Source organism: Mesoplodon mirus (genome assembly GCF_964341445.2).
Source record: "Mesoplodon mirus genome assembly, chromosome: 12".
NCBI classification, from domain to species: domain Eukaryota; kingdom Metazoa; phylum Chordata; class Mammalia; order Artiodactyla; family Ziphiidae; genus Mesoplodon; species Mesoplodon mirus.
The window spans coordinates 71039200-71066540 of record NC_138988.1 but is presented as its reverse complement, the minus strand read 5'-3'; the positions used below and the strand labels follow the sequence as shown (position 1 = coordinate 71066540).

The 27341-nt window shown below is 40.1% G+C and overlaps 2 protein-coding genes across 5 annotated transcripts in view; both read left to right on the top strand.

Moving 5' to 3' along the window:
* BTBD9 (BTB domain containing 9) overlaps positions 1–27341 on the top strand; it is a 420550-nt gene that overhangs the window by 128462 nt on the left and 264747 nt on the right. The window lies entirely within an intron of this gene.
* Positions 18082–18715, top strand: LOC309813216 (signal recognition particle 14 kDa protein-like; the record flags this gene model as incomplete). The annotated part of the gene is made up of 1 exon (XM_082637823.1): positions 18082–18715. The coding sequence occupies one exon, from the start codon at positions 18082–18084 to the stop codon at positions 18412–18414; it is 333 nt and encodes a 110-aa protein (XP_082493949.1). The 3' UTR covers positions 18415–18715.

Genomic DNA, 27341 nt, shown 5'->3' with positions numbered 1-27341 from the left:
ATTGCAAGTTAAGAAATTGTTACCACAGTATTCAACTAAGATAGGGACCTCAGCTTAAGATGAGGTCTCTGAAAAGAATGTGGGCACATTTAGACAGGAAAACTTGTTGAGCTGTTCTGACAGTTCATATGTAACATACCTGGTTGTTTGAAAGCAGGAACAAGATGTCAACAGAATATTGTATTTAATCACACTCCTAAGACATAGCATTCTGCACCTTCAAGTTCTTGTTCCTATCAGAATACTGTGAGTATATCTTGCAAGCAAGGGGAAATAATCTATGGTGTTTTGTTTTGTTTTTCTTTGCATGGTAATATAGAATCTATTGTAGTGTGAATAAAAGGAGTTGCAGGAGATTCATTACTGTTTGTAAAGTGCGCTGTCTGTGTCTTTTGGCATGTGAGTCTTTATTTTACTTACCAAGCAGATATAAAAATTAGAATCGATGAGATAGAGAATATGTATTGAATAAATAAGCAATGCAAACAGAAGTTTTACCATTATAACAAATAAATACCCTGCTTCAGAGGTTGGAGATTAGAATCCTGTTACATTAAATGCTTGACAATTAATTAGCTATTGTTTATAAAATTCCCAAATTGACACGTTACTTAAATGCTATTATTAACAGTAGCTGGATTAGTAATAATAATGTTCAATGCCATTGGCAACAATGAGGAGATTTTAAAAATAAAGATAAATGTGGGTGATCATAGTCAAAGTGATTTGTGTGCTGAATGCAGAGGAGGCAGCCCCTGTGCACAGTGTTCTGAGACTGCAGTGTGGAATGTGCGATACTTGACACAGTATTCTGAGACTGCAGTGTGGAATGTGTGATACTTGGCACGGTGTTCTGAGATTGCAGTGCAGAATGTGCAGTACTTGGCACGGTGTTCAGAGACTGCAGTGTGGAATGTGCGATACTTGGCACAGTGTTCTGAGACTGCAGTGTGGAATGTGTAGTACTTGACACAGTGTTCTGAGATTGCAGTGTGAAATGTGCCAAACTTGGCACAGTGTTCTGCGACTTCAGTGTGGAATGTGCAGTACTTCACACAATGTTCTGAGACTGCAGTGTGGAATGTGCAGTACTTGGCACAGTGTTCTGAGACTGCAGTGTGGAATGTGCGATACTTGGCACGGTGTTCTGAGACTGCAGTGTGGAATGTGCGATACTTGGCATGGTGTTCTGAGACTGCAGTGTGGAATTTTCAGTACTTGGCAGTGTTCTGAGACTGCAGTGTGGAGTGTGCAGTACTTGGCATGATGTTCTGAGACTGCAGTGTGGAGTGTGCAGTACTTGGCATGATGTTCAGAGACTGCAGTGTGGAATGTGCGATACTTGGCACGGTGTTCTGAGACTGCAGTGTGGAATGTGCGATACTTGGCAGTGTTCTGCGACTGCAGTGCGGAATGTGCGGTACTCTGCAGTGTTCTGCGACTGCAGTGTGGAATGTGCAGTACTTGGCACAGTGTTCTGTGACTGCAGTGTGGAATGTGCAGTACTTGGCACAGTGTTCTGAGACTGCAGTGTGGAATGTGCGACACTTGGCACGGTGTTCAGAGACTGCAGTGTGGAATGTGCGATACTTGGCACAGTGTTCTGAGACTGCAGTGTGGAATGTGCAGTACTTCATACAGTGTTCTGAGACTGCAGTGTGGAATGTGCGGTACTTGGCATGGTGTTCTGAGACTGCAGTGTGGAATGTGCAGTACTTGGTACAGTGTTCTGAGACTTCAGTGTGGAACGTGCAGTACTTGGTACAGTGTTCTGTGACTGCAGTGAGTGTGGAATGTGCAGTTCTTGGTACAGTGTTCTGAGACTGCAGTGTGGAATGTGCAGTTCTTGGTACAGTGTTCTGAGACTGCAGTGTGGAATGTGCAGTTCTTGGTACAGTGTTCTGAGACTGCAGTGTGGAATGTGCAGTTCTTGGTACAGTGTTCTGAGACTTCAGTGTGGAATGTGCAGTACTTGGTACAGTGTTCTGTGACTGCAGTGTGGAATGTGCAGTACTTGGCACACTGTGCTGAGGAGGGTTAGACAAAAGTGCTTAATTTGTTAACATTTTTCTCTGATTTCTGTGTATTGCTTAACCACTTGTCAGAATAGTGTTCTCTTAGCAAAATTAAAGAGAAAATAAGAAAGCTGACAGAAAATAGTCTCGACAGAGGGCCAAGTGTAAGAAATGAACCCCTAGCTGTTGCTGACAGGCACTGTTTAGATTCCAAATATGCTAGATCATTCATTAGTGTGTGTGTGTGTGTATGTGTGTGTGTGTGTTTGTGTGTGTTTTAAAATATGGTACATAATTGATATGGAGAAAAACATGAGGGGACTTAGCTTCATTGTACAGGTTTTTGTTCTGTGGAATTTGTATCCTTAGGGTCCCATCTGTTTTGGATATAATTTTGTGAGTAAATCAACATGGAAAGAAGAACTGGCCCATCTACTATGGGAGAAAATTACCAAAGGAGGTGATAGGCACAAATCCTTATTATGGAGAGTGAAGCTTACAAGAGGAAAGGTGTATGGCTTCTTGATTTTTAGAATCAAAGATTTAGAAAATTGGATGGTGTGCATAAGCAGTAGTGCTCGTCAGCTCTTCCATGTGTCCCCTCACATTACCCACCTCTGATGCTGGCTCTCAGCATCAGAAGGGATGTATGGCCCTTCCTAGCCAGTGCACCCGGTCCACCCCTTTGTGGATTGCTTCCTGCTCTGTTTTTTGGGGGGGCAGGGGGTGCTAGATAACAGAACAAAACAGAACACATTTTGAAATACATATGTACCTCTAAATAATGACAAATTCAGCTATGTTCCACAGACCTATTTAACACAATCTGCTATTTAAAAGTATGTATAGCATTCTTTTCTGCATGAGTATGGAATGTGAATGATAGACTAGTTATGGTGTTGTGACTGGTCCTTAATACCTCATAGGAGTCCTGGAAAAACTTCATTGTGGAAAAAACTGGGATAGGTTGAATTCGGTTTTAGATATTATAGACGGGTGATTTTGGCAGCCAAATTCATACAAATGACCAGATTTCTGTCTTTCATACTTGGTTGGGAATCACTCCAGTGTTGATCTTACTGAAGATTTTTATTAATATGAAAGTAACTTTATAGTCAGTGTTTCTGTAGAGTCAACAAAATTTCAGAAAAGCAGTGTTAAAACCGAGGGACACCTCAGCCTTAAACCTATTTGTTTTCAGCAAATCTGCCGCATGTTATCCTCCTTGACTGCCTCTTTCTGTAAACCTGTCTATTGCCACCTTGCTTGGTTGCTTACAGTTTGACTCTAACCAAGCTTGTGTAATTAAGACTTGAAAAAATACCTTCTGTCCTGCTCAGGACTTGAGAGAATAGCCAGGTCTGAAGCCTTTGCTTGTAATGGTTGCTCAGCTAGTTGTTTGGAGTTTTATAGCAACGAGGTTTGGAGATCCTCTAGTATGATGATTTTCATTGTAATAGGTCTTGTTGTAAGGAATAGTCATTGTATTGATAATAGTTCTTTCCTAGCGAATACCTTATCTTTTTTCCTCTCCCCTTCCCTCCTTTTCTCTCCCTCTTTCTTTCCATGTAGTGAACTGAGTAACTTCAAGAAAGGAACCCCATGCTGCTACCATGTGTGGGGTCCAGTAATTCTGATCATTTTGAAGAGCTAGCCAGTTCTAACACTATCCTTAGGAATTATCTTACTGAATGTAGCATCTTTTGTGATGGGTGAAATGATAAATGAGGGAATGCGATTTGGGAAAAAAACCATATTGGGGGGCCTACATTAGAGTATATAAATCACAAATCAATATAAAGTTCAGATAATACTTTATCCAGAAATTGCGACAGTAATGGGAGGTGGGAAAAGTTCCCTCCATGTGTCCATTTTGAGAAATACAGTGTTTTTATTTGGTACAGTTGCATATTCATTTCTAACAGACTGCATCTTAAAAGAATTGGACTTTTATAGATTCTATGAATATTCAGAGAGTCACCAAAACCAATTCTGTCCTTTACCTTATGCATCTAGACCCATCTGTCATTTGCTTGGTAGATAGTCCTAGCTCTGTATTGTGAATTCCCTTTTGAGAAAAAGATATTTCCCACATGGATAGGAGGGACATACTGGTACCTTTGTTGCCCTCGTTGAAAGTTTCAACACTCAGGGTAATTCTTGGAGTGTGTGTGTGTGTCTGTGTTGCCAGGCCCTGCCCACTTTGGGATCTGGCATCAGCTCTCAACTCTTGTAAGCTTTTAAGGCATTGTTTAGGACACTGATGCAGAAGGGGAAGACATAGTGGCTGTTGCCACTAGTAAGTCATCAGGGTACTTGGCAAGCTGGCAAAAGCTAGAAGCCTTATCCATTTGCATCTTAATTGGTGTGACCATTAGCCTAAAGCCTGAATTTTAAAAGTTGTCCCTTGAGCCCTTTCTCCCTTTTACCCTCTCATTTTCCTGAAGCTGATTTGCATCTTTAAAAAAATGTTTCTCAACATTTTAAAACTCATGCCCTTTTTGATAAACTCAGAAATCTTACACCTTTCACAATATTATTTAAAATATCCATTAAAAAGTAAGAATTGCAAGAAAAGAGTCAAGGCAATGGCACTCTTAGAAGGATGCTCTTTTTTTTTTTTTTTTTTTTTTTTTACTTCAGTCACATGAGATCAGTGTGAAAGTGGGATCTGTTTGCTTGCCACAAGCGTTTTTCATGTTCTTGCTAGTGACAGAGCACAGCATAGGTCACTTTCATATCAAGCTTGTTCAACTGCTTTGTTTTCATGGTCACAAAGGGCAAGAGAGCCTACTTTGCAAATATAGTCTATTTTATTATAATTCTGAAAATGCATGTTCAGACTACTCATGGGCCCATCTTCCCCAGAAAAGATTTGGTTACACTCCCATACCATCTCCCACCACCTCACTGCTTTAAATACTTAACTATGAAGAGAGAAACAGATGAAAAGTAATTAAGATGGGGTAATAAGTAAGATATTCTTATTCATGAGCACATCCATATCTCTCAGCCACCATCCCTGTGTGGCTGTGTTATTGCTCCTCCTCTTTGTTGTCCTAACCACCTCCGGGTCTACCTGCACGGTCAAAGTTGGTTTAATTGATTCATCCATGTGACTCCATAGCTCCTAGCCCCGGTTCTAGTCCTCTTGGACCTAGGGAGAAGACCTAGGGAGAATAGGTCTTCTGCATTCCTTCAGTGGTAGGAAGGGTGTTCCTTGAGGATCTCCTAGAGTACAGGCACTGGGCCGAGTGTTCTACTTGCATCATTACTCTGAATCCTCAGAAGGTTCCCATGAGATGGGAACAATTGTCTCCATTTTGTAGATGAAGAAACTAAGGCACAGAGATGTTTGCCTGCATTGCTCTGGGTGGTGGAGTCAAAATCCAAAACCCAAAGTCATTTCTACTTACATTATAGAGACAGAGTTGCTTTCTTGGTTCCAATGAAATGAATGATCTTTTCAAAAACATGTTCAAACTTCTCTGTTCTTTGGGTAAGCAGAAGAAGAAAAATTTTTAATTAGATAATCATTATTATTTTTTTGAAAATAACTACCTTATTCCAACTAGTAACTATTGGGTTGGCCGAAAAGTTCATTTGGGTTTTTCCATAAGATGTTACAGAAAAACCCAGACAAGCTTTTTGGCCAATATTTGCTATAGGGTCTGGGGCAATGCAGTTGATAGAGTAGAAAACCAAGAATATTATAATCATTTAACTCATATTTTCAGTTATTATAAACAGCATTATAATCCCTTTTCATATGAGAAATCAATATATTTTCAAGAATGGAAGTATTATAGATTGGTCTAAGGGAGTTTTTTTGATAACCTGAAAGGGTAAATATCTTTCTATGCTTCTTCAGAATAATATTTGGAGCCCTTAACTTTGGATCCATTCTAATAGGAGTTAATAGTGATTTTAAAAAGTGATGTATATACAATGAATATTTTATACTGTTATTTAAAAACAGAAATGTTCACATATAGAAAAAATGAGTAAAAGGCATTTCTGTAATTTTGAACTTGCCATATGTACTCGTATAACAGGCAAAATAGCATTCCATAATGTTTATAATCTCCCTCTAGAGCTTAGATTTTAACACATAAAAATTAATACCACTCTAATGCTGACATCCCTGCCATTATTCTAGGCTTATAGAAAACAATTCACTCATCATTGCAGCTCTTGTCTGTCCAAGTAAGGTTTTGCTTTGTTTCTCTTTGATTTTTTTTTTTAACTCTCCAGAACATTTCTTAGGAACAAATTAGATTTAAATAAAAACTTTAAATTTGGTGAGGGAAATTGTCAATGCAAAGATGATCTTGTATTGAAAATATGTGGTGAGGTAAACCACTGTATTAAAAAAAAAAAAAAGCTAAGGTTATATTATCACCATTCAAAATGAAGATTGGCTACTGAACTTTGGCCTTTAGAAATTGCATTTTGAATATATGACCACTCGAGGGCGCTGTGCCACTGCAAACCACTTATTCAAGTCAGAAGTCATCAAATCTTTTCGTTTGTTCTTCTCTCTAAAAAGATAAAGGATTTATATTCTTGTAATGCCAGATCAGTTCATACTTAACATTCAGCCTTTAGATGTAGAAACTTGTTTGAATGACAGTAATGGCTTCATTTCAAGTTATTTAAATGTTTAATGCTGTGTAATTTACTCAAATGTGTATAATCCTTTATTTAACTAGATAAAATAATACACTGTTAACATTGTTTTTAGCATTAATTAATGTGACTAATTGAAGTTAAAAACACTAAAACCAATTTCCCTGTTTTGTTGCATCATCAGACTGTAAAGAGGTTTCCCTGTGGCCCAGGCTGATTTCGGTTCAGTGCTCATCTCCTTCAGCCGTGCTCGCTGCCCTCCACCCCCCATTCTACTCTCTCCCTGCTATTTCTGTAGTTAATCTGATTTCAGTATTCCGACTGCTACAGTTGGTAGCAAAACTGACGAAGTGTAGATTGTTTCCCTTCCGAAAACTTGTCTTTTCAATGCATTATGATAGGAGCTTCTTAGCATTATTTCGTTGTTCCAAAATGAATGTAGTAATGATTAAAATCACTAAATTACTGTAAGCACTTTAAAAGAGGAAAAAAATGGAGGTAGGTCTTGACACCTCTAGTCCTGGCAGTCGGTGAGAACTCATTTTCAACAGGAAATGGTGGAACCTCAGTATTCCTGCCTGAAGACTCCATCAACACAGCTATTGTTGCCACTGACTCTCAGTAATAAAGAAAAACAAAACCAAAAGCCCCTGCTGTTTTCAATGCTTTAGTCTGGTCTTGGACATCAGATGAGTATAAGTCAAAACCTGGTAACACCTTTCTGGCAGCTTGCTTGTACTGCTGTGATGTGTTATATTAAAATGGTCCATTACAGTTCTCTGTTTGTAGGCATAAATAATTCTTTCTCGTTAAACATTGCTGCGCCTCCAGGGTGCCAGAGAAAGGAACAATTTCACCCATTGCAATTGTTGATGTGTCCTTTATTCAAAGTAATTGTTAGGTCACTGACTGCTTTGTTATTATTCTAGATTTATTATTATTTATTATTCTAGATTCTGGAAGTTTTGTCTGTAACCTGGACAATTTTTTAAGGGTTAAAAATGCAGAAGTACCTCATTCTTTGTAGGTTAAATTTTAGATGAGAATTGTTGTCTTGGGAAAAAAAATTGTCTTGGCTTTAAAAAAAAAACAACCTATAAACAGAATTTGCTCCTTCTCATAGTATTCATATCATCATGTAAGCCTTTATATGCAGTGGCACTATTTTATTTTGTGTGTAAAATCTTACATTGAAAGCTTAAATTTAATTTCATGAGCAAAATGCAATCTTATTTAATTTCATGAGCAAAATGCGCATTGGGGGCTTCCCTGGTGGCGCAGTGGTTGAGAATCTGCCTGCTAATGCAGGAGACACGGGTTCGAGCCCTGGTCTGGGAGGATCCCACATGCCGCGGAGCAACTAGGCCCGTGAGCCACGACTACTGAGCGTCTGGAGCCTGTGCTCCGCAACAAGAGGCCGCGATAGTGAGAGGCCTGCGCACCGCGATGAAGAGTGGCCCCCGCTTGCCACAACTAGAGAGAGCCCTCGCACAGAAACGAAGACGCAACACAGCAAAAATAAATAAATTAATTAATAAAAAAAAACTCCTACCCCCAACATCTTAAAAAAAAATGCGCATTGGCTCTGGTTTATTTGTTTACCAAGTTTTTAAAAGAATTTATATGATATTTGTGCAATACCACCATAATTTTCCTAACCATAATTACATGTATGTATATACAAATATATATCTATTTGTGTTTTAAACATTATGTGTGTATTTGCCTGTATATACACACATAATAGTTATCTCAGTTGGGTAAAACAAAATAATAGAAACAAAGTATTATACTTAAATATATGCTATATAGCAGTTTTAGGACCTGAGCTTATGAAATTAATGAATGACAGTGATGTAAGTTTTTGAATTATTATTTTAGTTGCATTGTTCTCTTAAATCGCTAAGTGACTAGACTACCCGGTACGTTAGAATGCTTCCTTTCATTTGATCCTTACAAACATTGTTTTAGGGAGTGGATGTAAATATCAGCCCCATTTTACAGAGAAGGAAATGGAGCCATCAGAGCATTAAAATTACTTTCCCAGGATCACAGCAGCAGCGTGGTGTAAAGCTGGGGCCCAGCTCAGTTTCCTGCTCTTTCCTCCACTACCCTTCCTCATTTGAAGGCCACTGTGAACCCTGAACAGAAGCTGTGAACAGAGATACCAGGAGAGGCCTGTGCTGGAAGTCTGGCCTTTGTTTCTCTGTGTGTTCTAGTTTTGCTTAGGCTGTTTCTGTGTATCAATTTTCTCATCTCTAAAATGGGATCTGGTTAGTCTTTTTCCAGTCTTGTTCAAGACAGTTGTAAACAATAATGGAGTTTTAATTTAATGAGAATTTTGAGCCTGGGGGTAAAAATCTATTTACAATGTAGTTCTTACCTTATATATTTTTAGAAGGGAGAAGTGGCTCTTTTCTTTTCCTTTACATCAAAAACAATAAACAAACTTGAAGAGGAAAGTAAATAGGTGGATGAGGCATCCTTCATCATTGAAACACAGGGAAGTATCTCTTTATTTATTCTTAATAAAACTTTGTTGGGCCAGGTGGAAGACTCAGGATTTGTTTCTCTTCCTTCATACTGCCTCCTAGCTTTGCAATTTCTTCTCTTCTCATTGAGTTTTTTTTTCATGTACTTATTGGGGTATGATAATAGATAGGCTGATTTCTTTAAGAGATGCAGTGTTATCAGCGTTTGACTGCTAAGATTAAATTAAACCATAAATTAGGACATAACATTTCCTAAAGACATTTTATGTTTTAATCAGTGCTGAGATGAGAAAGATAAATAACTACTAAAGTAGCAATAAAGTGAAGAAAATGAACCAGTGTTATTACTTAGTATTATGCAAGAAAAAAATTATTTGTTAAGTATATGTAAATAAATACTAGTTAGTTAGTTACCAAATAAAGGTAAGAACTTTAGTTCATTAGTGTGATTTCTTGTGTTTTGTGTGACCTAGACTCAGGACTTTGTTGGTGGTACCCACAACACTGCTACTGTTATCTAACCAATGCTCTTCCTTTCCTGCCAGTATCATAATACTTCAGGGCATGTATTATTTTTCACAGTATTGCATTTGCAGGTACTTCACAGGGACAGGAGGCAACACTTTGATCTCCACTACAACCCTGCCCACCTCTTCTTGAGACCATTTCTTCTCTTTGCTTGGGTTTCACTGCCTCTTGTCCCTTCTCGTCTCTGATCCAATCCATGCCTGCCCTCAAAGAGCTCTCTCAACATGACCCTTGTGACACCTTCTCTCTTTCGCCTCAGAAGTTTCACCACCACTTTTTCTCATCCAGGTCCCTTTTTGGGTTTTGTCTTCTGGCATTTATGCCCATATCCAACATTTACAGTTTCCAGCTAATTTAGAGGAAACCACAGCGAGGTTACCTGGTGCCTCCTCTGGGAAAGATCTGTGCACTAGTGTTGAACCCTTTTCAGCTTTGGTTCCCTCTGCCTTTGACCCTGTGGGCCATGCTGACTTCTTGAAAGAATTTCTGTAACTGACACGACATGCCAAAAGGACTACAGCCCTCCCATGTCAGATGTTCCTTTTTACCGTCTCTCACCTTTTTCCTCTCCTCATGGTCAGGTCTCTCTGGGGTGTGGATGCTAACTAGTCCTCAGCATCTAATGCTGAGCTCCCTCCTGTCACGTGTCAAAAAAGCATGAGCCTTAGAACTGGCCGTGTCTTTTGAGACTGTAGTGTCCACGCCTCTCATTTTTAGGTGAGGTACATATGGCGCTCAGAGAGACTGGGTTTTGTTTGAGGACGCGTAGCAAGTGTGGAGCAAACTCAGGACTAGCATCCTGGTCCATCCCGTAGCAGTTACACTACACGTTCCTTCCATTTGGCCACCATTGGGCAGAACCTCTGCAGGCTGTGCAGGTTTGGAAGACTTACACTGGCTGCTTTTTAGAGACTTTAATAGATACCAGACAGCTCCAGTAGATGATCCCTTGTATGGTCCCGCACCAGCTTTGTGCTGTTACTGATCTTTATCAAAATCACAAAGAATAAAAAGCAGGGGGTCAGACTAGATAGAAATGCTACATTTCTGAAATTAGAAACAACAAAATTAAAAAGACAAAATTAAAAGGTAAATGGCAAAGTGGAAAAATTACAAAATTTGTATCAGGAAAAAAGGTTAGAATCTTTGCTATTTGATTCTTAAAAGAAACAGATGAGCGCCCCAGAAGAAAAGTGGGGATAGGACATGTGACATTAAGAATAGATGATTCACAAAAGAAGGCAAATAAATAAATGGCCATGTGAAAAAAAAGATCAACCTCATTGTGAAGCAAGGAGAAATCATTTGTGCTTATTAAATGGGAAAATATTTTGAATTATGTTCATGGTCGTGCTGATGAGGGTGACGTACAATATTCTCTCATACATGTTGGTTCTGGAAGGATTAATTAGTTACAGCAAGAATGATACATACTATGGAATTGTACAACCATTAAAACTGTTTTAGGAGAATTTTATATGACACAAAAATGCTCACAAGTTGACTTGTACCTAGTTAAGTGGAAAAAAAAGGTACTAAAGTAACAATATTCTAATTTTTTAAATGATGTATGTGTATATGGATTTTTTAAAAAGCTGAAAGGAAATACACCAAATGTTAAAAGTATTTATCATCAAACAGGATTATGAATGATTATTCTTTTCTTTAAATTTTTTTTATGTTCTATAATCAATGTGTACTATTTTTAAAATTAGAAAAAAAAAAGAAATTAAACATTTTTTATAAGAGGGATTGGGACTTCACCTTCAGATCACATGTTCTTTGCAGATCTGCTGGTTCTTGTCTGACCTTTTAAAAAGCTGTCTCCTTGGGCTTCCCTGGTGGCGCAGTGGTTGAGAGTCCGCCTGCCGATACAGGGGACTCGGGTTCGTGCCCCGGTCTGGGAAGATCCCACATGCCGTGGAGTGGCTGGGCCCATGAGCCATGGCCGCTGAGCCTGCGCGTCTGGAGCCTGTGTTCCGCAACGGGAGAGGCCACAACAGTGAGAGGCCCGTGTACCGCAAAAAAAAAAAAAAAAAAAAAAGCTGTCTCCTGCTCCTCGATTTGCAAAAGCACGTCTCTATAGTAAAGTAAAGGCCACGTGGCACAAAGAGCATAGCCCCAGCCTCGGAGCTAGAACGAAGCACTGTGCTGTGTGTGCATGTCCTCGTGGCCTGAAGAAGCCACTGCCCCACCCCCTCCCCGGGGGGCTTCTTCATTTACAGAGTGAAGGTGTTGGCTCCTAGTTATCTATAAGGCCCTGTGCAGCTCTGAGATTGGATCATTCTCATTTTTCCCCAAGCTCTTCAGCACTCTCCTTTCCTTCTTAGGCCCCCTTATATCATCTCACTGATCTAGGTTGAGAGGCCAGACCCACTTTATGATCTGACTCTGGGAAGTTTTGTTGTCTTTGGTAAAAGAAACGAACAAACAAACCCTCCAAAGATACTTCCGAAAACCTTCAGGGAGTTGATTTTTCTTAGCAGGTATATTATTCTCTATAACAACTATTCCATACGTGTGCATACATTTTTAGGCTCTTAAACAAGGGTCAGCAAACATTTTGCTAAAGGACCAAAGAGTAACTATTTAAGGCTTTATGGGCCACACAGTCTCTGTGACATGTTCTCCTCCTTTTTTCCCTTTAAACAACCCGTTTAAAAGATGTGAAATTCATTCTTAGCTCGCAGGCCATAAGCAGGCCATAATCTGCTGACCTCTGTTCATAACTTTAGAGGAACAAGGAATTATTTTGTCATACCCAGTGATACTTGGAAACTTGTTTTTCTTTTCTCATATTTCTAAGACAGTTCTTCAGACTATAAATAAAGTAATCCTTCAAGATGACAAAAGAGAATTTATATAATGGCTAACCAAAAGCACATTATTTTGTCCAGTTCATCAAATGTCTGTGTAACCAAAAGCTCTAAGATGGAATCTGCATTATAGGGCTGTTTTAAGTTGTTCTTTATAGCATGTTCTTTATATTATTCCTGAAAATACCTTAGAATCCTAGATTTGGGTGAAGATTTTAAGAAAACTGATCCTCATGTTTTTAGCAGGGCTATATCCAGTGCTTTAAACTTTCCCTTCTAAACATAGTGGTCAAGAGCACAGATTTTATAGTCAAACAGATGTGGGTTTGGTCCCAACTTGGTCATTTATCAACTATGTGGCTTTTTCAAGTTAGTTAGCTCTGCAAAGCCTTGGTCTTCTCATCTCTAAAAGGAGGACAGTAGTAGCTTGTGTCTCCTCACAGGGCAGCTACAAGTGTCAAAGGAGAGCAGACTTATAACACAGTCTGGGCACTGCTCTTGGCACACAGGAGGCACTCAGTTGATACAGGATTATTATTATCCCTTTTAGTTTTAAAAGACTATTCAGTGTTCTTCTGGAACTAATTATCTTTTAAAAAATATTTTATTTTTATTTATTTGGTTGTGCTGGGTCTTAGTTGCGTCAGGCAGGCTCCTTAGTTGCGGCATGCATGTGGGATCTAGTTCCCCGACCAGGGATCGAACCCAGGGAACCCTGCATTGGGAGCGTGGAGTCTTAACCACTGCACCACCAGGGCAGTTCCTATAATCCTAAATAGTAGTCAGTTTCAGGAAGTGTTTCCATAACTAACCCACATCTCATCTACTCTAGAACTTAAACCCAGTCTGCTGAACCTGTAGCCCATTTCTTTTTATTTAATCTTCATTAGACATTAAAAAATTAGTAATGACCCCCTGAAGAATGAAAGTAGAATATTTTCTCATTAATTCTAGTTCTGTTAACCTTTTGCCATAAGTCTGATTTCCTTGTACACTAGTTATTTTTATGTTTCAACTTTCCCCTTCCTGTGCTTTTCTGTAGTTGAAGAGCAAAGAGCTGGACACAGTATCCTAACCAAGAACTTCATCATCATTTCATTCCTCCATTCAGTAAATATTTACAGAGTACCTACCATGTACTAAACACTGTGCCTGGAGCTAGACATAGAGCTTGAACAAGACCAAGTCCCTGCCCTTGTTGAGCTTAGGCTCTCACAGGAGAGGTAGACAAATGAGATGTGAAAAATAAACATGACACTTTTTATTGTAGTGTTTGAAGGAATTGGAAAGGGGTGATGAGCTAGCAGGTGACTGAGTTTGGGGAACGGACACTTGGGCAGGAAGATCAGGGAAGTCCTCCGTGAGCAAGTCAGTTGAGCTGAGACTTGACTTATCACAAGTTGGCCATGCAGAGAGCTAAGAGAAGAGTGCTCTAGGTTAATGAACAGCAGTGGTAAACGCTGTGAAGTGGGAACTATCTTTGGGTGTTTGAGGAATTGAAAAAAGGCAGTGTAAGTCTGAAATCTGGTGGTGAATAGTGTGCAGGGTGTTGGGAGAAGGTATGGCTAGCAATGAGGCAGAGAGGTAGGCAGGAGCCAGGAACTACTGGGCCTCGGTGACATGGAATTTATGCTAAGAATGATGGGAAGCCATTGGAGGGTTTAAGTCAGGGAATAAAATAACTTGGTTTATATTTTTGAAAGACCACTCTAGCTACTGTGAGAATGGGCTACGGGGGGGACAGGAATGAGTCAGGCAAGGAGAAGCAGACAGAGAAAACCGCAAAGGAGCTGCAGTGAGGCAGAAAAAAACAAGGAGAGGGTTTTCATGGAAGCCTAAAGAAGACAGTCTTTCAATATGGGCTGAGGGGAGATGAGAGTGGGCAGTAGACGCTACGCAAGACAGATAAGAACAGAAAAGTGACTAATGGCATGGTGGACCTTATTGGTGACCTTGCTGAGAGTCAATTCGGTGGAGCAGTGGGAGAAGGGAATGGAGGGTGAGGTAATAGGGATGGCAATAAACGTAGAAGATGGGGCTTCCCTGGTGGCGCAGTGGTTGAGAATCTGCCTGCTAATGCAGGGGACACGGGTTCGAGACCTGGTCTGGGAAGATCCCACATGCCGCGGAACAACTGGGCCCGTGAGCCACAGCTACTGAGCCTGCGCATCTGGAGCCTGTGCTCCAGCAACAAAGGAAGCCTCGATAGTGAGAGGCCCGCGCACCGCGATGAAGAGTGGCCCCCCCGCTTGCCACAACTAGAGAAAGCCCTCGCACAGAAGTGAAGAACCAACATAGCCAAAAATAAATAAATAAACAAATGTGGGTTTAAAAAAATAAAAAAACTGGAAATAATAACAGTCCTTTATAAAAAAAATAAAAAATAAAAAATAAACGTAGAAGATGAAAGGAGTGTCACCGGGAACGGAGGCAGAGAAATGGCAAAGAGGCTAGAGAGCTCAAGGTCAAGGGAGGATGATATTAAGGTATGCTTGTATGCACGTTGGAATGACTCCACAAGAAGGGAGGATTTGATAATGCAGGAGAGTGGATCGTGTCCCTGATACGAGAGAGGGGCTTGGCCCTGGGACTCAACTGGAAAGTTGGCTTTAGGTAGGAACGAGGTTGCTTCTTCCATTGCAGCAGAGTATCTAGATTGACTGAGATGAAAACGCAGGTATTACCTTCATGTTCACAATCCTTGCATTCCACTGGATCTTCGTGGTATATTGTGGCCCTCTAGTTCTTTTTGTGCTGTTGTGCTGATTTATTTGTGCAGTATATTTTTTCTCCCTCTCCAGGCCATGTATCTCACATACAGATCTGTTTACATGTCTGCTCTCCCACTAAACTGGCACCTCTTCAACAAGAGTGGTTATCTTTGTATCTCCAGACACAGTTCAGTGTTTGGCAAGAACTGAGTTGAAGGGATGACAGCTGCATCAGTACAACGGACTCATGTAACAGCTACCCAAACATGCGGTAGAAAGGAAAGTAATTTGAGAGCATGTAAAATTAGATGTTTGCATTACTTAGAAGAATTAATATGGTTTCTCTTACCTAAGTTGAATAGTTACTGATTACCAGAGCTGAGGAGTAGCTAAGGGTGAAAAAAGGACCACCTCACTACCACATAGAGGAAGGTGGGATTTTTTATTGAATATTCTCTTAAGAATGTCTTTTTTTTAATTTATTTTGTTCAAGTATAGTGATTTACAATGTTGTGTTAATTTCTGCTGTACTGTGAAGTGATTCAGTTATATGTATATATATATAGACACACACACATATATACATATATATGTATACATTCTCTTTCATATTCTTTTCCATTATGGTTTATCATAGGATACTGAATATAGTTCCCTGTGCTATACAATAGGACCTTGTTGTTTATCCATCCTATATATAATAGTTTGCATCTGCTAAACCCAAACGCCCACCCTGTTCCTCCCCCATCCCTCCTCCCCCTTGGCAATTCACTCTCTATGTCTGTGAGTCTGTTTCATACCTAAGTTCATTTGTGTCATATTTTAGATTCCACATATAAGTGATATCATATGGTATTTGTCTTTCTCTTTCTGACTTACTTCACTCAGTATGATTATCTCTGGATCTATCCGTGTTGCTGCAAATGGCATTATTTCATTCTTTTTTATGGCTGAATAGTATTCCATTGTGTATATGTAGCACATCAAGAAAGTGGTGTTCTAAAAGACCCTTTGAGTAGGGATGAGTTAGTGTCTGGCATGCTGTGGTGGAAAACATAGTTCTAGGTTCAGGAGAAAGTGATACCCAAACCTATATGAGATAAAGCAAATCCCAGAATGGTGAGCTTGCTTGTGGGGATCTCAGTAGCAGGGGAAGTCTTGTGTTTAGAACAAGAGTAAACGTGCAAGAGATATGACCTAAGCAGATTTGTGCTGAAATGAGTGAGAACAACTTTATAGAAAATTTCAGTTTAGCATATGTAGCTCTTTCCCAAGTGCTTTTTACTCAGATTGGGGAAAAAGACACAACAAAACAAAGCAGTTAACTTTCCCCTTCAACGTTATACAGCACATCCTAAATGAAACATGACTTTCTGAGTTACAAGCTGCTGCCCCTGGCAAAGAGGCTGGTTGTAAGTGCATAATCTCAATGTGCGCCCTGAAATTAATGTTCTGTGGGTGCTCCAGGTTTGTGTGACATACTGTAAGTTATATCCAACCCAACTGTTCTTCTAACTGCCTGCATTAAGTATCATGAAATGAGTTCCCCTGAAAGGAACCATCTGAATAAAGAAGCTTTTATGCCGTAACAACTCCTTACTGCATGACCCCAGGTCACCACTGTAGGTATTAGGAGCTTTCTCTCCCACTTTTCACTCTTCTTGCCTTTAATGGACGGACAGAATCCACATCAGGCTCTCTCTCAGCTTCCAGGTGCTGGCAAATGGTACTGCCATTCCTGTTGTGGGGGAAGGAGGCAGGCACTGGCCTCTCCATCATGTCTCTTCTCTTCCCAGGATGTCAGCTGGAGAAAGGTCACAGTCAGAGCTGCCCACCCCACAGAGTTCGTTTTCTCCAGATTCATTAAAATGCTGCCTTCATCTTTCCCTTGGATTTTTACTTTTCAAAACACTTTCCATTGTGCGGCCTCATTTTATTTTATATTGAGATGACAACCTAACATCTCACCACGTATCAACTGGGAATACAGTTCTGCCCTCACTGTGCTGTGCCATCTTGCCAAGTTCTGTTTTTGTTACTCAGCTTTCATTCAGAAAGGAATTAATTTGAGTTATATGATGCCACGGTTGTCTCCTTAAAGAAGGCGAGATGCTTGCACATCTTGGGAAAGTATCTGTGAATGTACTTGAATCTTCCAGATTAGGTGCCATTCCTCTTCTCTCTCCTTTCCCTTTCACATCATCATAGGGTCCCCTCATGTTAGAATTAAATCTTCCTATTTTGCCTGTCCCTTCTCAGTGGGATTTTACTGAAGGGGCCCTTGCCTTCTGTCTTTATTTCCTTTTACCTGAGAGAAGCTGATGCAAAGGAAAAGGCATTTTTGAGTCTAAACATAAGGCTACTGCCGTAAGAGAAGAGAATTTTTATACTGAGGAAGATGCCCAGGTGTTAGTTTACTTCCGCAGGAGGATTTTGAACAGGCTTGGATTCAGAAATGAAAATTCTTGTTCCAGGGTGTGTTGATCGAGCAGTAATGGCGGCATCAGTGGCCCCATCACACAGATGTGGTTCAGAAAGGGTGTTTCCTTTTTTTTTTTTTTTTTTTTTTTTTTTGGCGGTATGCGGGCCTCTCACTGTTGTGGCCTCTCCCGTTGCGGAGCACAGGCTCCGGACGCGCAGGCCCAGCGGCCATGGCTCACGGGCCCAGCCGCTCCGCGGCACATGGGACCCTCCCAGACCGGGGCACGAACCCGTATCCCCTGCATCGGCAGGCGGACTCTCAACCACTGCGCCACCAGGGAGGCCCAAGGGTGTTTCCTTTTACAGCAGTGATTCAACTCTCGACTTGGCTTTTAAAATGGTGGAAAATTTTGAAGAAATGAGATTTTTTTCTCTAAAGTTTTGAAGAAATGAGATTTTTTTCTCCAGGATGGTGCTGCTGGAGAGTGAGCAGTTCCTGACAGAGCTGACCAGCCTCTTCCAGAAGTGCCAGTTGTCGGGCAGCGTGTTCATCACCCTGAAGAAGTATGATGGTCGAACTAAACCCATTCCAAGGAAGGGTTCTGTGGAGGGCTTTGAGCCCTCAGACAACAAGTGTCTGTTAAGAGCTAACGATGGGAAAAAGAAGATCAGCACTGTGGTGAGCTCCAAAGAAGTGAATAAGTTTCAGATGGCTTATTCAAACCTATTGAGAGCTAACATGGATGGGCTGAAGAAGAGGGACAAAAAGAGCAAGAGTAAGAAGAGCAAAGCAGCGCAGTGAAGGGCACCAGATTTCCCGCTTTCACCAGCTAACCACTGAATTGCTATTTTTCCTTTGGTTTTTACTTTTGGACACAAAGCTGGGTTTCTGATTCCCCTACAGTAACTGTTTTCATGTGAGATTAGGGTCATTTTTGGATGGAGGAAGGGCTGTAGTGTTTACAGGGTAGTTACAAGAAGCCAGTTTATTTTAGGTCTGGCTAAGTGGTCTGTGTTGTGTGGTTGTATGTTTCTGGATAATAGTTTACAGTCTCTGTAGCCATCTGTGAAGAGCACTGTATCATTAAACCTGTATTTGTCAGCACGGACCATCTTTTATTCCTTTTCCCACCCCATAAAAAGTTTCTGGCAATAGCTCCTCATGCTGGAATGATGTGATTATGAATAGGCTTTAGGCCCTGTCTTATGGGTTACTGGAATTGAAACCTGACAATTTTATAAAAAGTTGTGTTATTTCATGGGTATTTTTCCCAACTTGCTGTATAATTTTATCATCATAGTTCCTTTAGCAAATTTGAATGAGTTCTCATAGCCAAATGAGAGTTTGCTTAATCAAACTAAGGGCAAGCCTATTACAAAATCAGCAAGAATAAAGATTCCAAGTTGGAAAACAAAAAAAGATTTTAATAACTTTGTCATTGGACTGTCAGCGTAATCACTGCCTCACATTTGTCATGTAACCAATTTATGTGTTTACCAACATGAAGGACAATATTTGTTTTATGTTTTCTCCTTTCTGTCTTTCCATTTTTTCCCATTACACTGTGAATTATCAGATAAACTTAAATAGGAAGGTTGATGCTAGGTTAACCAGAGTTTGGGTAACCCTGCTTGTGTGAGAAGCTGGGGGTGGGGTGGGGTGGGGATGGAATGGGTTGTGTGTCTGAACTATGATCATGTTGATGTGTTCCACATTGGGCCCCTGTCGGCTTCTACTTACCTTTCATCGTATATTTGGAAACTATCTTATAGCCAGAACAAAGCCCAGGGAAATCTCTACTATTATAGTTTTGGTCATGTTCCTGTAGTTTCCATCTGAAAACAGCACAGTTTAGAGAGAACTTTTTGAACTTTTTGAGAACTCCTGAGGCTCTTACTTTGTCTTTGCCTGCAGCCAAGATAATTGAAGCATTGTTGGTCTATTTCAGGGGCACATCTTCAGGTAGCATGTGATACTATTTGGGATGTTCTGATAGAACAAAGGGAACACAACTTGTAGCGCTTCCTGCAGCGATATTTCTGGTTCTATGTATGATGAAAATGAAATGGAATTTTAGCACACAAGATATACCAAGGCAACTTAGTCATTAACAGTAGCAGCCTCTCTTATAATTTCCAAAGTCTCCTCTGATTTTTAGTGTGCCGATTGTTCATTCCCTTTTTCAAGGAAATCAAGATTCCTCAGCCTTTCCCTACGGTGGCTGAAGCTGAAATAGATTCACACAGAGTTTGAAGGTGAGTGAAATAGGTCAGAGCCCATCCAGAAGCTCAGGTCCCACATTTCTTCCCTCCTTTATTCTTCTGCTTTGTCTCCTTGTACACATTGCCTCTCAGTGAAGAGACACCAGAGATGGTCCTCTAAGCAGAGAATGGGAATAAACAGATTCAGATTCAGTCATGCAGAAAGGCTTGTAAATGAATGATGAGGTTCGGCACCATCCTCACTGCCAGCTGTGTAATTCTGTTAAAAAAATGGGAGACAGGATAGAGGTAGTCAAATCATGCTAATAAGTCTATTTATCAAGCATCCACATGCCCAGAGATGCCTAAAAGACCAGAAAATGGAGGTGTCAGATGAAATATGTGGGTAAATTAATATGATATTCAAATCAATAAAGTAAACACAAAATATTTTAAAGATGGTCAGGCTCATGAAAGCACAGTACTCAGAAATCTATAACCTTCCTCTGCACACGGCCCCTCCCCTCTCTCACACATATACACACACACACAAGCAGAGACCGGTAGTAAACTTTTTGAACTTCTGACCCCTACCTAGTAGAAGGCATTTGCGGGAACAGAGAGGAAACAACATATTGACCACATGGTACTTCCTCTTAAGCACTTGCACATACTTCCCTCTCATTTAACCCCACACAGCATTCCTGTGCAGCAGGGATATTCTCATTTTTACAGATGAAGAAATTGAAACTCAGAGAGGTCACACTGTTAAAAAAAAAAAAAAATTATGGGACTAGATTTCAAAACCATGTCTGTTTCACTCCAAAGACCTTGAGTGGATTCTCTTTCCCCTAAACCATGCTTCCTTGCCAGAAAATTACTGACATCTTTACTCCATGTATTTTGTAGCATTTTTGCTGGGTTTGAGTCAAGTTGATGATTTTTTTAAAAAATAAATTTATTTATTTATTTTTGGCTGCATTGGGTCTTCGTTGCTGCACACAGGCTTTCTCCAGTTACGGTGAGCGGGATCTACTCTTCGTTGCGGTGTGTGGGCTTCTCATTGTGGTGGCTTCTCTTGTTGCAGAGCACAGGCTGTAGGTGCACGGGCTTCAGTAGTTGTGGCTCGCAGACTCTAGAGCGCAGGCTCAGTAGTTGTGGCTCATGGGCTTAGTTGCTCAGCGGCATGTGGGATCTTCCCGGACCAGGGCTCGAACCTGTGTCCCCTGCATTGGCAGGCAGATTGTGTGTGTGTGTGTGTGTGTGTGTGTGTGTGTGTGTGTGTGAGAGAGAGATACGCGGGCCTCTCACTGTTGTGGCCTCTCCCGTTGCGGAGCACAGGCTCCGACGCGCAGGCTCAGCGGCCATGGCTCACGGGCCTAGCCGCTCCGCGGCATGTGGGATCTTCCCGGACCGGGGCACGAACCCGTGTCCCCTGCATCGGCAGGCGGACTCTCAACCACTGCGCCACCAGGGAAGCCCTGCAGGCAGATTCTTAACCACTGCGCCACCAGGGAAGGCCCAAGTTAGTGATTCTTAAATGACTCCAGGATAAGAGAACCTCCTGTGAAGGCTTTACAAAAACCCAAATATCCCCAGTTAGTATTGCTTTCGTCCTCACTTTCTTAACTATAATCAGCATTGATTCTTTCGTGTTCCCTGATAGCATTAAGATATGATAACATTAGGGTGACAGAAAATAAAATTGGCAAATCTGGATGCTGCTTAGTAGATCAGTAAAATGTGAGAATTGGCAACAGTTAAAGTAGGTCTTATCTAAAAAGTATGGACATAAATACAAAGCACAGGATTTAAAGCCATTTCAGGTAAAAATAACTTTGTTTGCTAAACAAGCTTTTTTAGGTATAAAGGAAAATACAGTCTTGCTTCTGAGCATCTTATTATAAACATGATTCTGCCCCTGGCATGACTATTCAATTTTATTCAGAACTTACATCTAGCACATAGTAGGTAGTAGGTAAAGGTTATGTTATGGATTGAATGTTTGTGGCTTCCTAAAATTCGTATGTTGAAGCCATACCCCCTAATGTGATGGTATTTGGAAGTGGGACTGTTGGAGGTAATTATGTTTAGATGAGGTCATGAGGGTGGAATTAGTGTCCTTATAAGAAAAAGAAGAGAGATCAGCACCCTCCACTCCTCACCCTGAAACTTGAGGACACAGTGAGAAGGCTGCCCTCTGCAGGGCAGGAAGAGGGCTCTCACCAGGAACCAAATTGGTTAGCACTTTGATCTTGGACTTCTCAGCTCCCAGAACTGTGAGAAGTAAATATTTTGTTTAAGCCACCCACTCTGTGGTATTTTGTTATGGCAGCTGAGCTAAGATAGGCTAGTTGAAATGAGTCTCAGTCTCTAATGAAGAGACCTTGCAGTGACTTTATTTTGCTTCTGTTCCTTTTACTTCTGAATTGCTGTACTCTCCTCTGATTTTGACTGTCATCCCCAGTGATGAGAGAAAGAAAGCACACATTAATATTTCTCTTTTCCTTCCTTCAACTTCTGCCTCAGTGCAGTTCATGCCATCTCAGGAGCTCTTGCATTTTAGGAAAGCATCTGTCTTTGCCATGTATCCCCAGTCCTCAGCCCTTATTACTCGTCTTCAGAACCCTCCCATCCCAGGGGTCATTTCACCTAAGCCTGGATGTCGTTGGCAGGACCCTTCATAGCGGTGTTGCTGCCCACCCCTCCCTGTGCATATTTAAAAAATCAGTTAACAAAAGTTTCCATTTAAAAGCTCCAAGGGAAAATTAGGTAGAGTAATAACATTTTCTTATGATTATTTGCCATATTGGCATTGAGGCAGAGAAATCTGTTAGAAAAACTGTTTGCTCTTTTCCCATGTGTCCATATTGAATAATGTAGAGCTGGATATGCTGTCTCTATTCTGAAGCTGTCATGTGCTGTAATAACTGGTTTGACACTTATTATCTTTTTTAATGCAAAGAGGAAATTGTCAGAGTTTGCAACAGTAAAGTAGATCCTTTTTTATTATTTTCACTTGAAAGTATTTTTTACTCTCTTTGTCTTGATAAAACAAGTTTATGTGGTAAAAGACAATGGCATGACATGAAATGCCAGAATTTGGACAGTATCAGAGCAGAGCAGGAGTCAAATGAATCATTAATTGGTATTTTTTTAGAACCAGTGTTTATAACCAAAGCTGTCAGCTGAAATCACAGCCTAACCTTACAGGATCTTAGTGCTTTATCAGAATAATTATTCATCAGTGACTTTCATATTTCTTCCTGGAGTGGTGAAAAGCATCCTTTCCATGCTGGTTTATAAGCACATATCACACACCCTGGCTTCATTCAGGTCTGCATTCATTCATCATAGGAGGAAAGATGTACACTGAATTATGCTTTTAATTTTATATCCCTGGGAAGAATTCATGATCAGATTATTCTGACCTTTATGCTGTGCTGCCTGGAAAACAATTCTAAAGTGCCTAATGGTTAAGCTTAAAAGCTACTTTCATTTACTTTCAGTGAACCTTTGATATTCAACAGTTATATTAAACAGAGTGAAAAACACAATGGCAATCCCAGATGCATTTTCTCCAGCCTGTCAAATGAACATTCAGGAAATCAAATGGACATTTCCAAACTTGTTTGCCAGTTTACAGTCTTTGAAGAGTTAGAGAGAAGGGCTCTTGGAGGTCACTGCCATAGGATGGTCTGGGGAAATGACCACTGAATGTGAGCAATTGCATTTCCAGGCCTGGCTCTGCCACTACCACTGCCACTGCCTCTCCCAGGGACCTGCAGAGAGTCTCTCTGTACTTTTAGAACTCAATTTTCTCTTTTATTAATTTCAGTGTGATTGAGCTAGACCCTATCTCAGGTCTCTTCCCTGCCCTAACCATCTGTGATTCAAAGGGGGAAGTAATGGCAGCAGCTTTTGGCCAAGATGCGGCAGGGACCCAGGAGATCATGGCCATGCTAGTCTTTTGAGAGCCAAATAATGGCCCCTATATAGAATAACTTCATTCTGAGCAACCAGCAAATATTAAATGCCTCCTTAGAAGATGCTGCGCCTGGTGCTGGGGGCAGGACAAAGAAGTGAAATCATAGTCAATTTGACAGATAAGTGAGAGCTAAGGGCACAGAAAAGAAATTGATGAGTCAAGGCAGCAAATGTTATGTCAGATGAGTGCTTTGTGTAGTAAATGTTGAGAGCAGGAATGGAGGTACTAAGGGAGGCCCTCACAGACTCAGCTGCAGAGCAGAAGCGTGCCATGTGCAGGCAGTGGTAGAGGCAGGTTTGTGGGAAGCAGAATCACAGACTTGTGCGCAAGGATTGGGAGGGCAATAGGGAGCTAGGCTGAAGTTTCTTTCTTTTAGGTGTAGCCATTACTAGGAGATTTTTCTGAGAATAAAAGTATTATTATTGTAGAAAGTTTGGAAACCAGAAAAACCTATTAAGAAAGTAAAAATCACCTATAACCTCCCAATCCATAGATCACTACTTTGATCTTTGATCTGTTTCTTTTTAGTCATGTGTATTCTTTTTAAAAATAAACTTCAAGTCAAATTATATATGTTTTACATCCTGGTTTTGTCTAATGTTGTATTGTGTTTCCCCACGTTATTAAATATTCCTTGAAAACATTTTTCAGGGCTGTATGTTATTTCAATACACAGATGTTCCATAATTTGAAGCACATGTAGATTGTTCTTACTCTGATATTGTGAATACTACTATGATGAACACTCATATAAATTTTTGCTTAATCTTATATATAAATTATCTGATTATTTGAGATTTCAAAGAATTATATTTCAACTTTCATAGAATTTTATGTGGCAGTTGAGGAGTTTGAACTTTAAATTATAGACATTAGATACCACCTAAATTTTTCTTATCATGATGTTGACTAAAAATTTTACTCTAGAAAAATGTAATTGTATCTTAGAAAAAGACTGAAGGATGCCTCTACCCTGGGACAGGTAGGAGTATCATGAAAGAAGACTGTAAGAACCAATGCTGATATCTATTGATTCATTCATTCATTTATATGAACCGAGAGCTTTGCCAGACCCTCGGAACGAGGATGGCTTGGATTGGTTTTAAGTCACTGTCAGCTCTCTCTGGTACTATACTGCAGTGGTCTCCTAACTAGTTTCCCCATTTACACTCTTTTTCCACTTTATTTTCCCACCCAGAAGCTACAGGGTTCTTTGCAAAACCATAAATCAGACCATGTGCATAACCCTGTAGGGTTCCCATTATACACAGGATAAAATCCAGCGTCTTAATATGGCAACTGCACTGCCCATTTATTATCTCCAGCCTTACTGGCGTTTTTTGCATTTTCTAGAATGTGCTGAGCTCTTTCCTACCCGACGGTTTTCCCACATGTTGCCTCTCTTCCCAGTGTGCTCTTCCCCCCAGTCTTCCCTTGGCTACCTTAGACTTACCCTTTAGTCTCAGCTCACTTTTCACTGACTGAGAGAATCCTTTCTGACAACCACTACCCCTTATCTTAACTAAGTCATCCATAGAAACCAGGTCTTTTTTTTTAAAGCACTTGTCACAATTTGTAATGAGACCTTTATTTGTGTATTTATTTAATGTATGACTTCTTCACGGGACTGTAAGCTCCATAAGGGCTAGGGGCCATGACTGTCTTGCTCACTTTCCCCCAGTACCTGTCACTGTCCTTGTCATGTAGTAGAGGTGAAAGAATAAATGAAAAGTGAGTAAGACAGACATAGCCCCAGGCTTCTTAGAGATTATAATCTTACTAAGCTTCCATATTAGCTCTGAGGGTAAGAGAAGAGGAAGAATCAGAAGTAATGAATGAAAACTTTAATTTATATAGTAGGTAGGATAAAGATGTCATTGACAGAAATGGTTAGGCTAAGTCAAATTTGGAGAGAAATGATGAATCCAATTTTAGGCATGTGGAATTTAAGGATGAAAGTGGGATAAGTGAGGTAATCCATTGGAAAAATCCAGCATGCCAACACCAATCTCTTGTCTTAATAAAGCCTTGCTCCAAACTTATTATTTTTTATTTTGAGATATTATTCATGAATCAGATAACTTTTTTTTTTAATTGAGGCCTTTCTTTTTTTTTTAGAATATTGCCTTTATCCTTCTGAATTGCAGATGAAAAAACAAAAAGTGTAAAGCTATCGTTTTAGTCTTACCTGAAGACATGACATTCTGCCATCCCCATTACTGAAGCCCTGACACTTACCTGTTCTTTTTGGAGAAGAAAAAAAGTTGGAACTTTATTCCTTGTTCCCTACCCCAGCCACTACCATCAACTCCCACTTCAGTTATTTTGGAAAAAAATCTAAATTACAAATTTGGGGAGCTTCTATAGTGTTTTCACAAGCTCACTGAGATCCAACCATAGTATCAGGCTTGTAATGTTAGGTTTTGAATATAGTGTTTAAAGGCTCGGTATTTTGCAGAATTGCAAGATAAATTTAAGCTGGAAGCTGCTTTTTCTCAAGGAATAATAGAAATATTCTTTGCCCTGTGAAATGTGAGTAATGCAAGAATGGGCTTGATTATGACTTGAGCAGGATTATAGGTCTTAGAAATCCAAACCTAGATATAATCTCATTTGTTCACATTATAAATCTAGTATATTTTTAGAAAATGAATGAAAATATGAACCAAACCCCATCTCATTTTGGTGCCTTTTGACCTTGTGTCTATAGAAGTTGTAAAATTTATCTCTGGGCTGGATTGTTATTTTTTTGTGCTCAAGATTGAGACTACCCTTGAGATATTAGGTACAGTCTTGAGGTCATACATAGTTTTTTAAAAATTTATTTAAAAGGCCAAGGTGCTGTCTTGCTTGTTGGGCACTTTTCTATGACGATGCCCAGCTCTCCTTTTCAGTAACTGACTCAGCCTGACACAGTTGTACTTGCTGCTAACGCTTTGTAAAATGTTATTTAAATATTTCTAACTTATCATTTCATGCTGGGTTTTATGGAACATAAATTTCTATTTAGGCCACTAATTTATAGTAGAAGTATGTTACTAATATCAGTGCAGGCTCCATCCATCTAAAAATGTTGCTCATAACCTATGCTAAAAATATGTTATGTATTTGCACTGTATGTAAACAGTGTGGTGTTTTATTAGTGTGCAGTGCTTTGTCTATGGAAATGCTGGTATTGCAGCATATGTTTAGAGCGGATAGGAACTCAAGTATGGTGGAAAGACTACAGAAAAGTGAAATCCCTGAAGGATGGGATTTATGGAATTTTCAGAGCACTTTGCAGAAAATCTACATACATTACCTACGTTTTGTTTTGTTTTTTACAAGGCACCACCATGCTATATAATCAACTTTTTATTAAGATTATAAATTTAAATAATCTGAACAGTTTTACCTGGTGATATACAATTGAGTATGCACAAAAATACAGGGGAATGGGGGAGAAGGGCCAAGAAAGGAAGGGTTGGCAACTTGTTTTGGAGTCCACATGGTGCTCATGGCTGCAGATGAACCCCACCTTTTTACAACAAAAGGCTTTA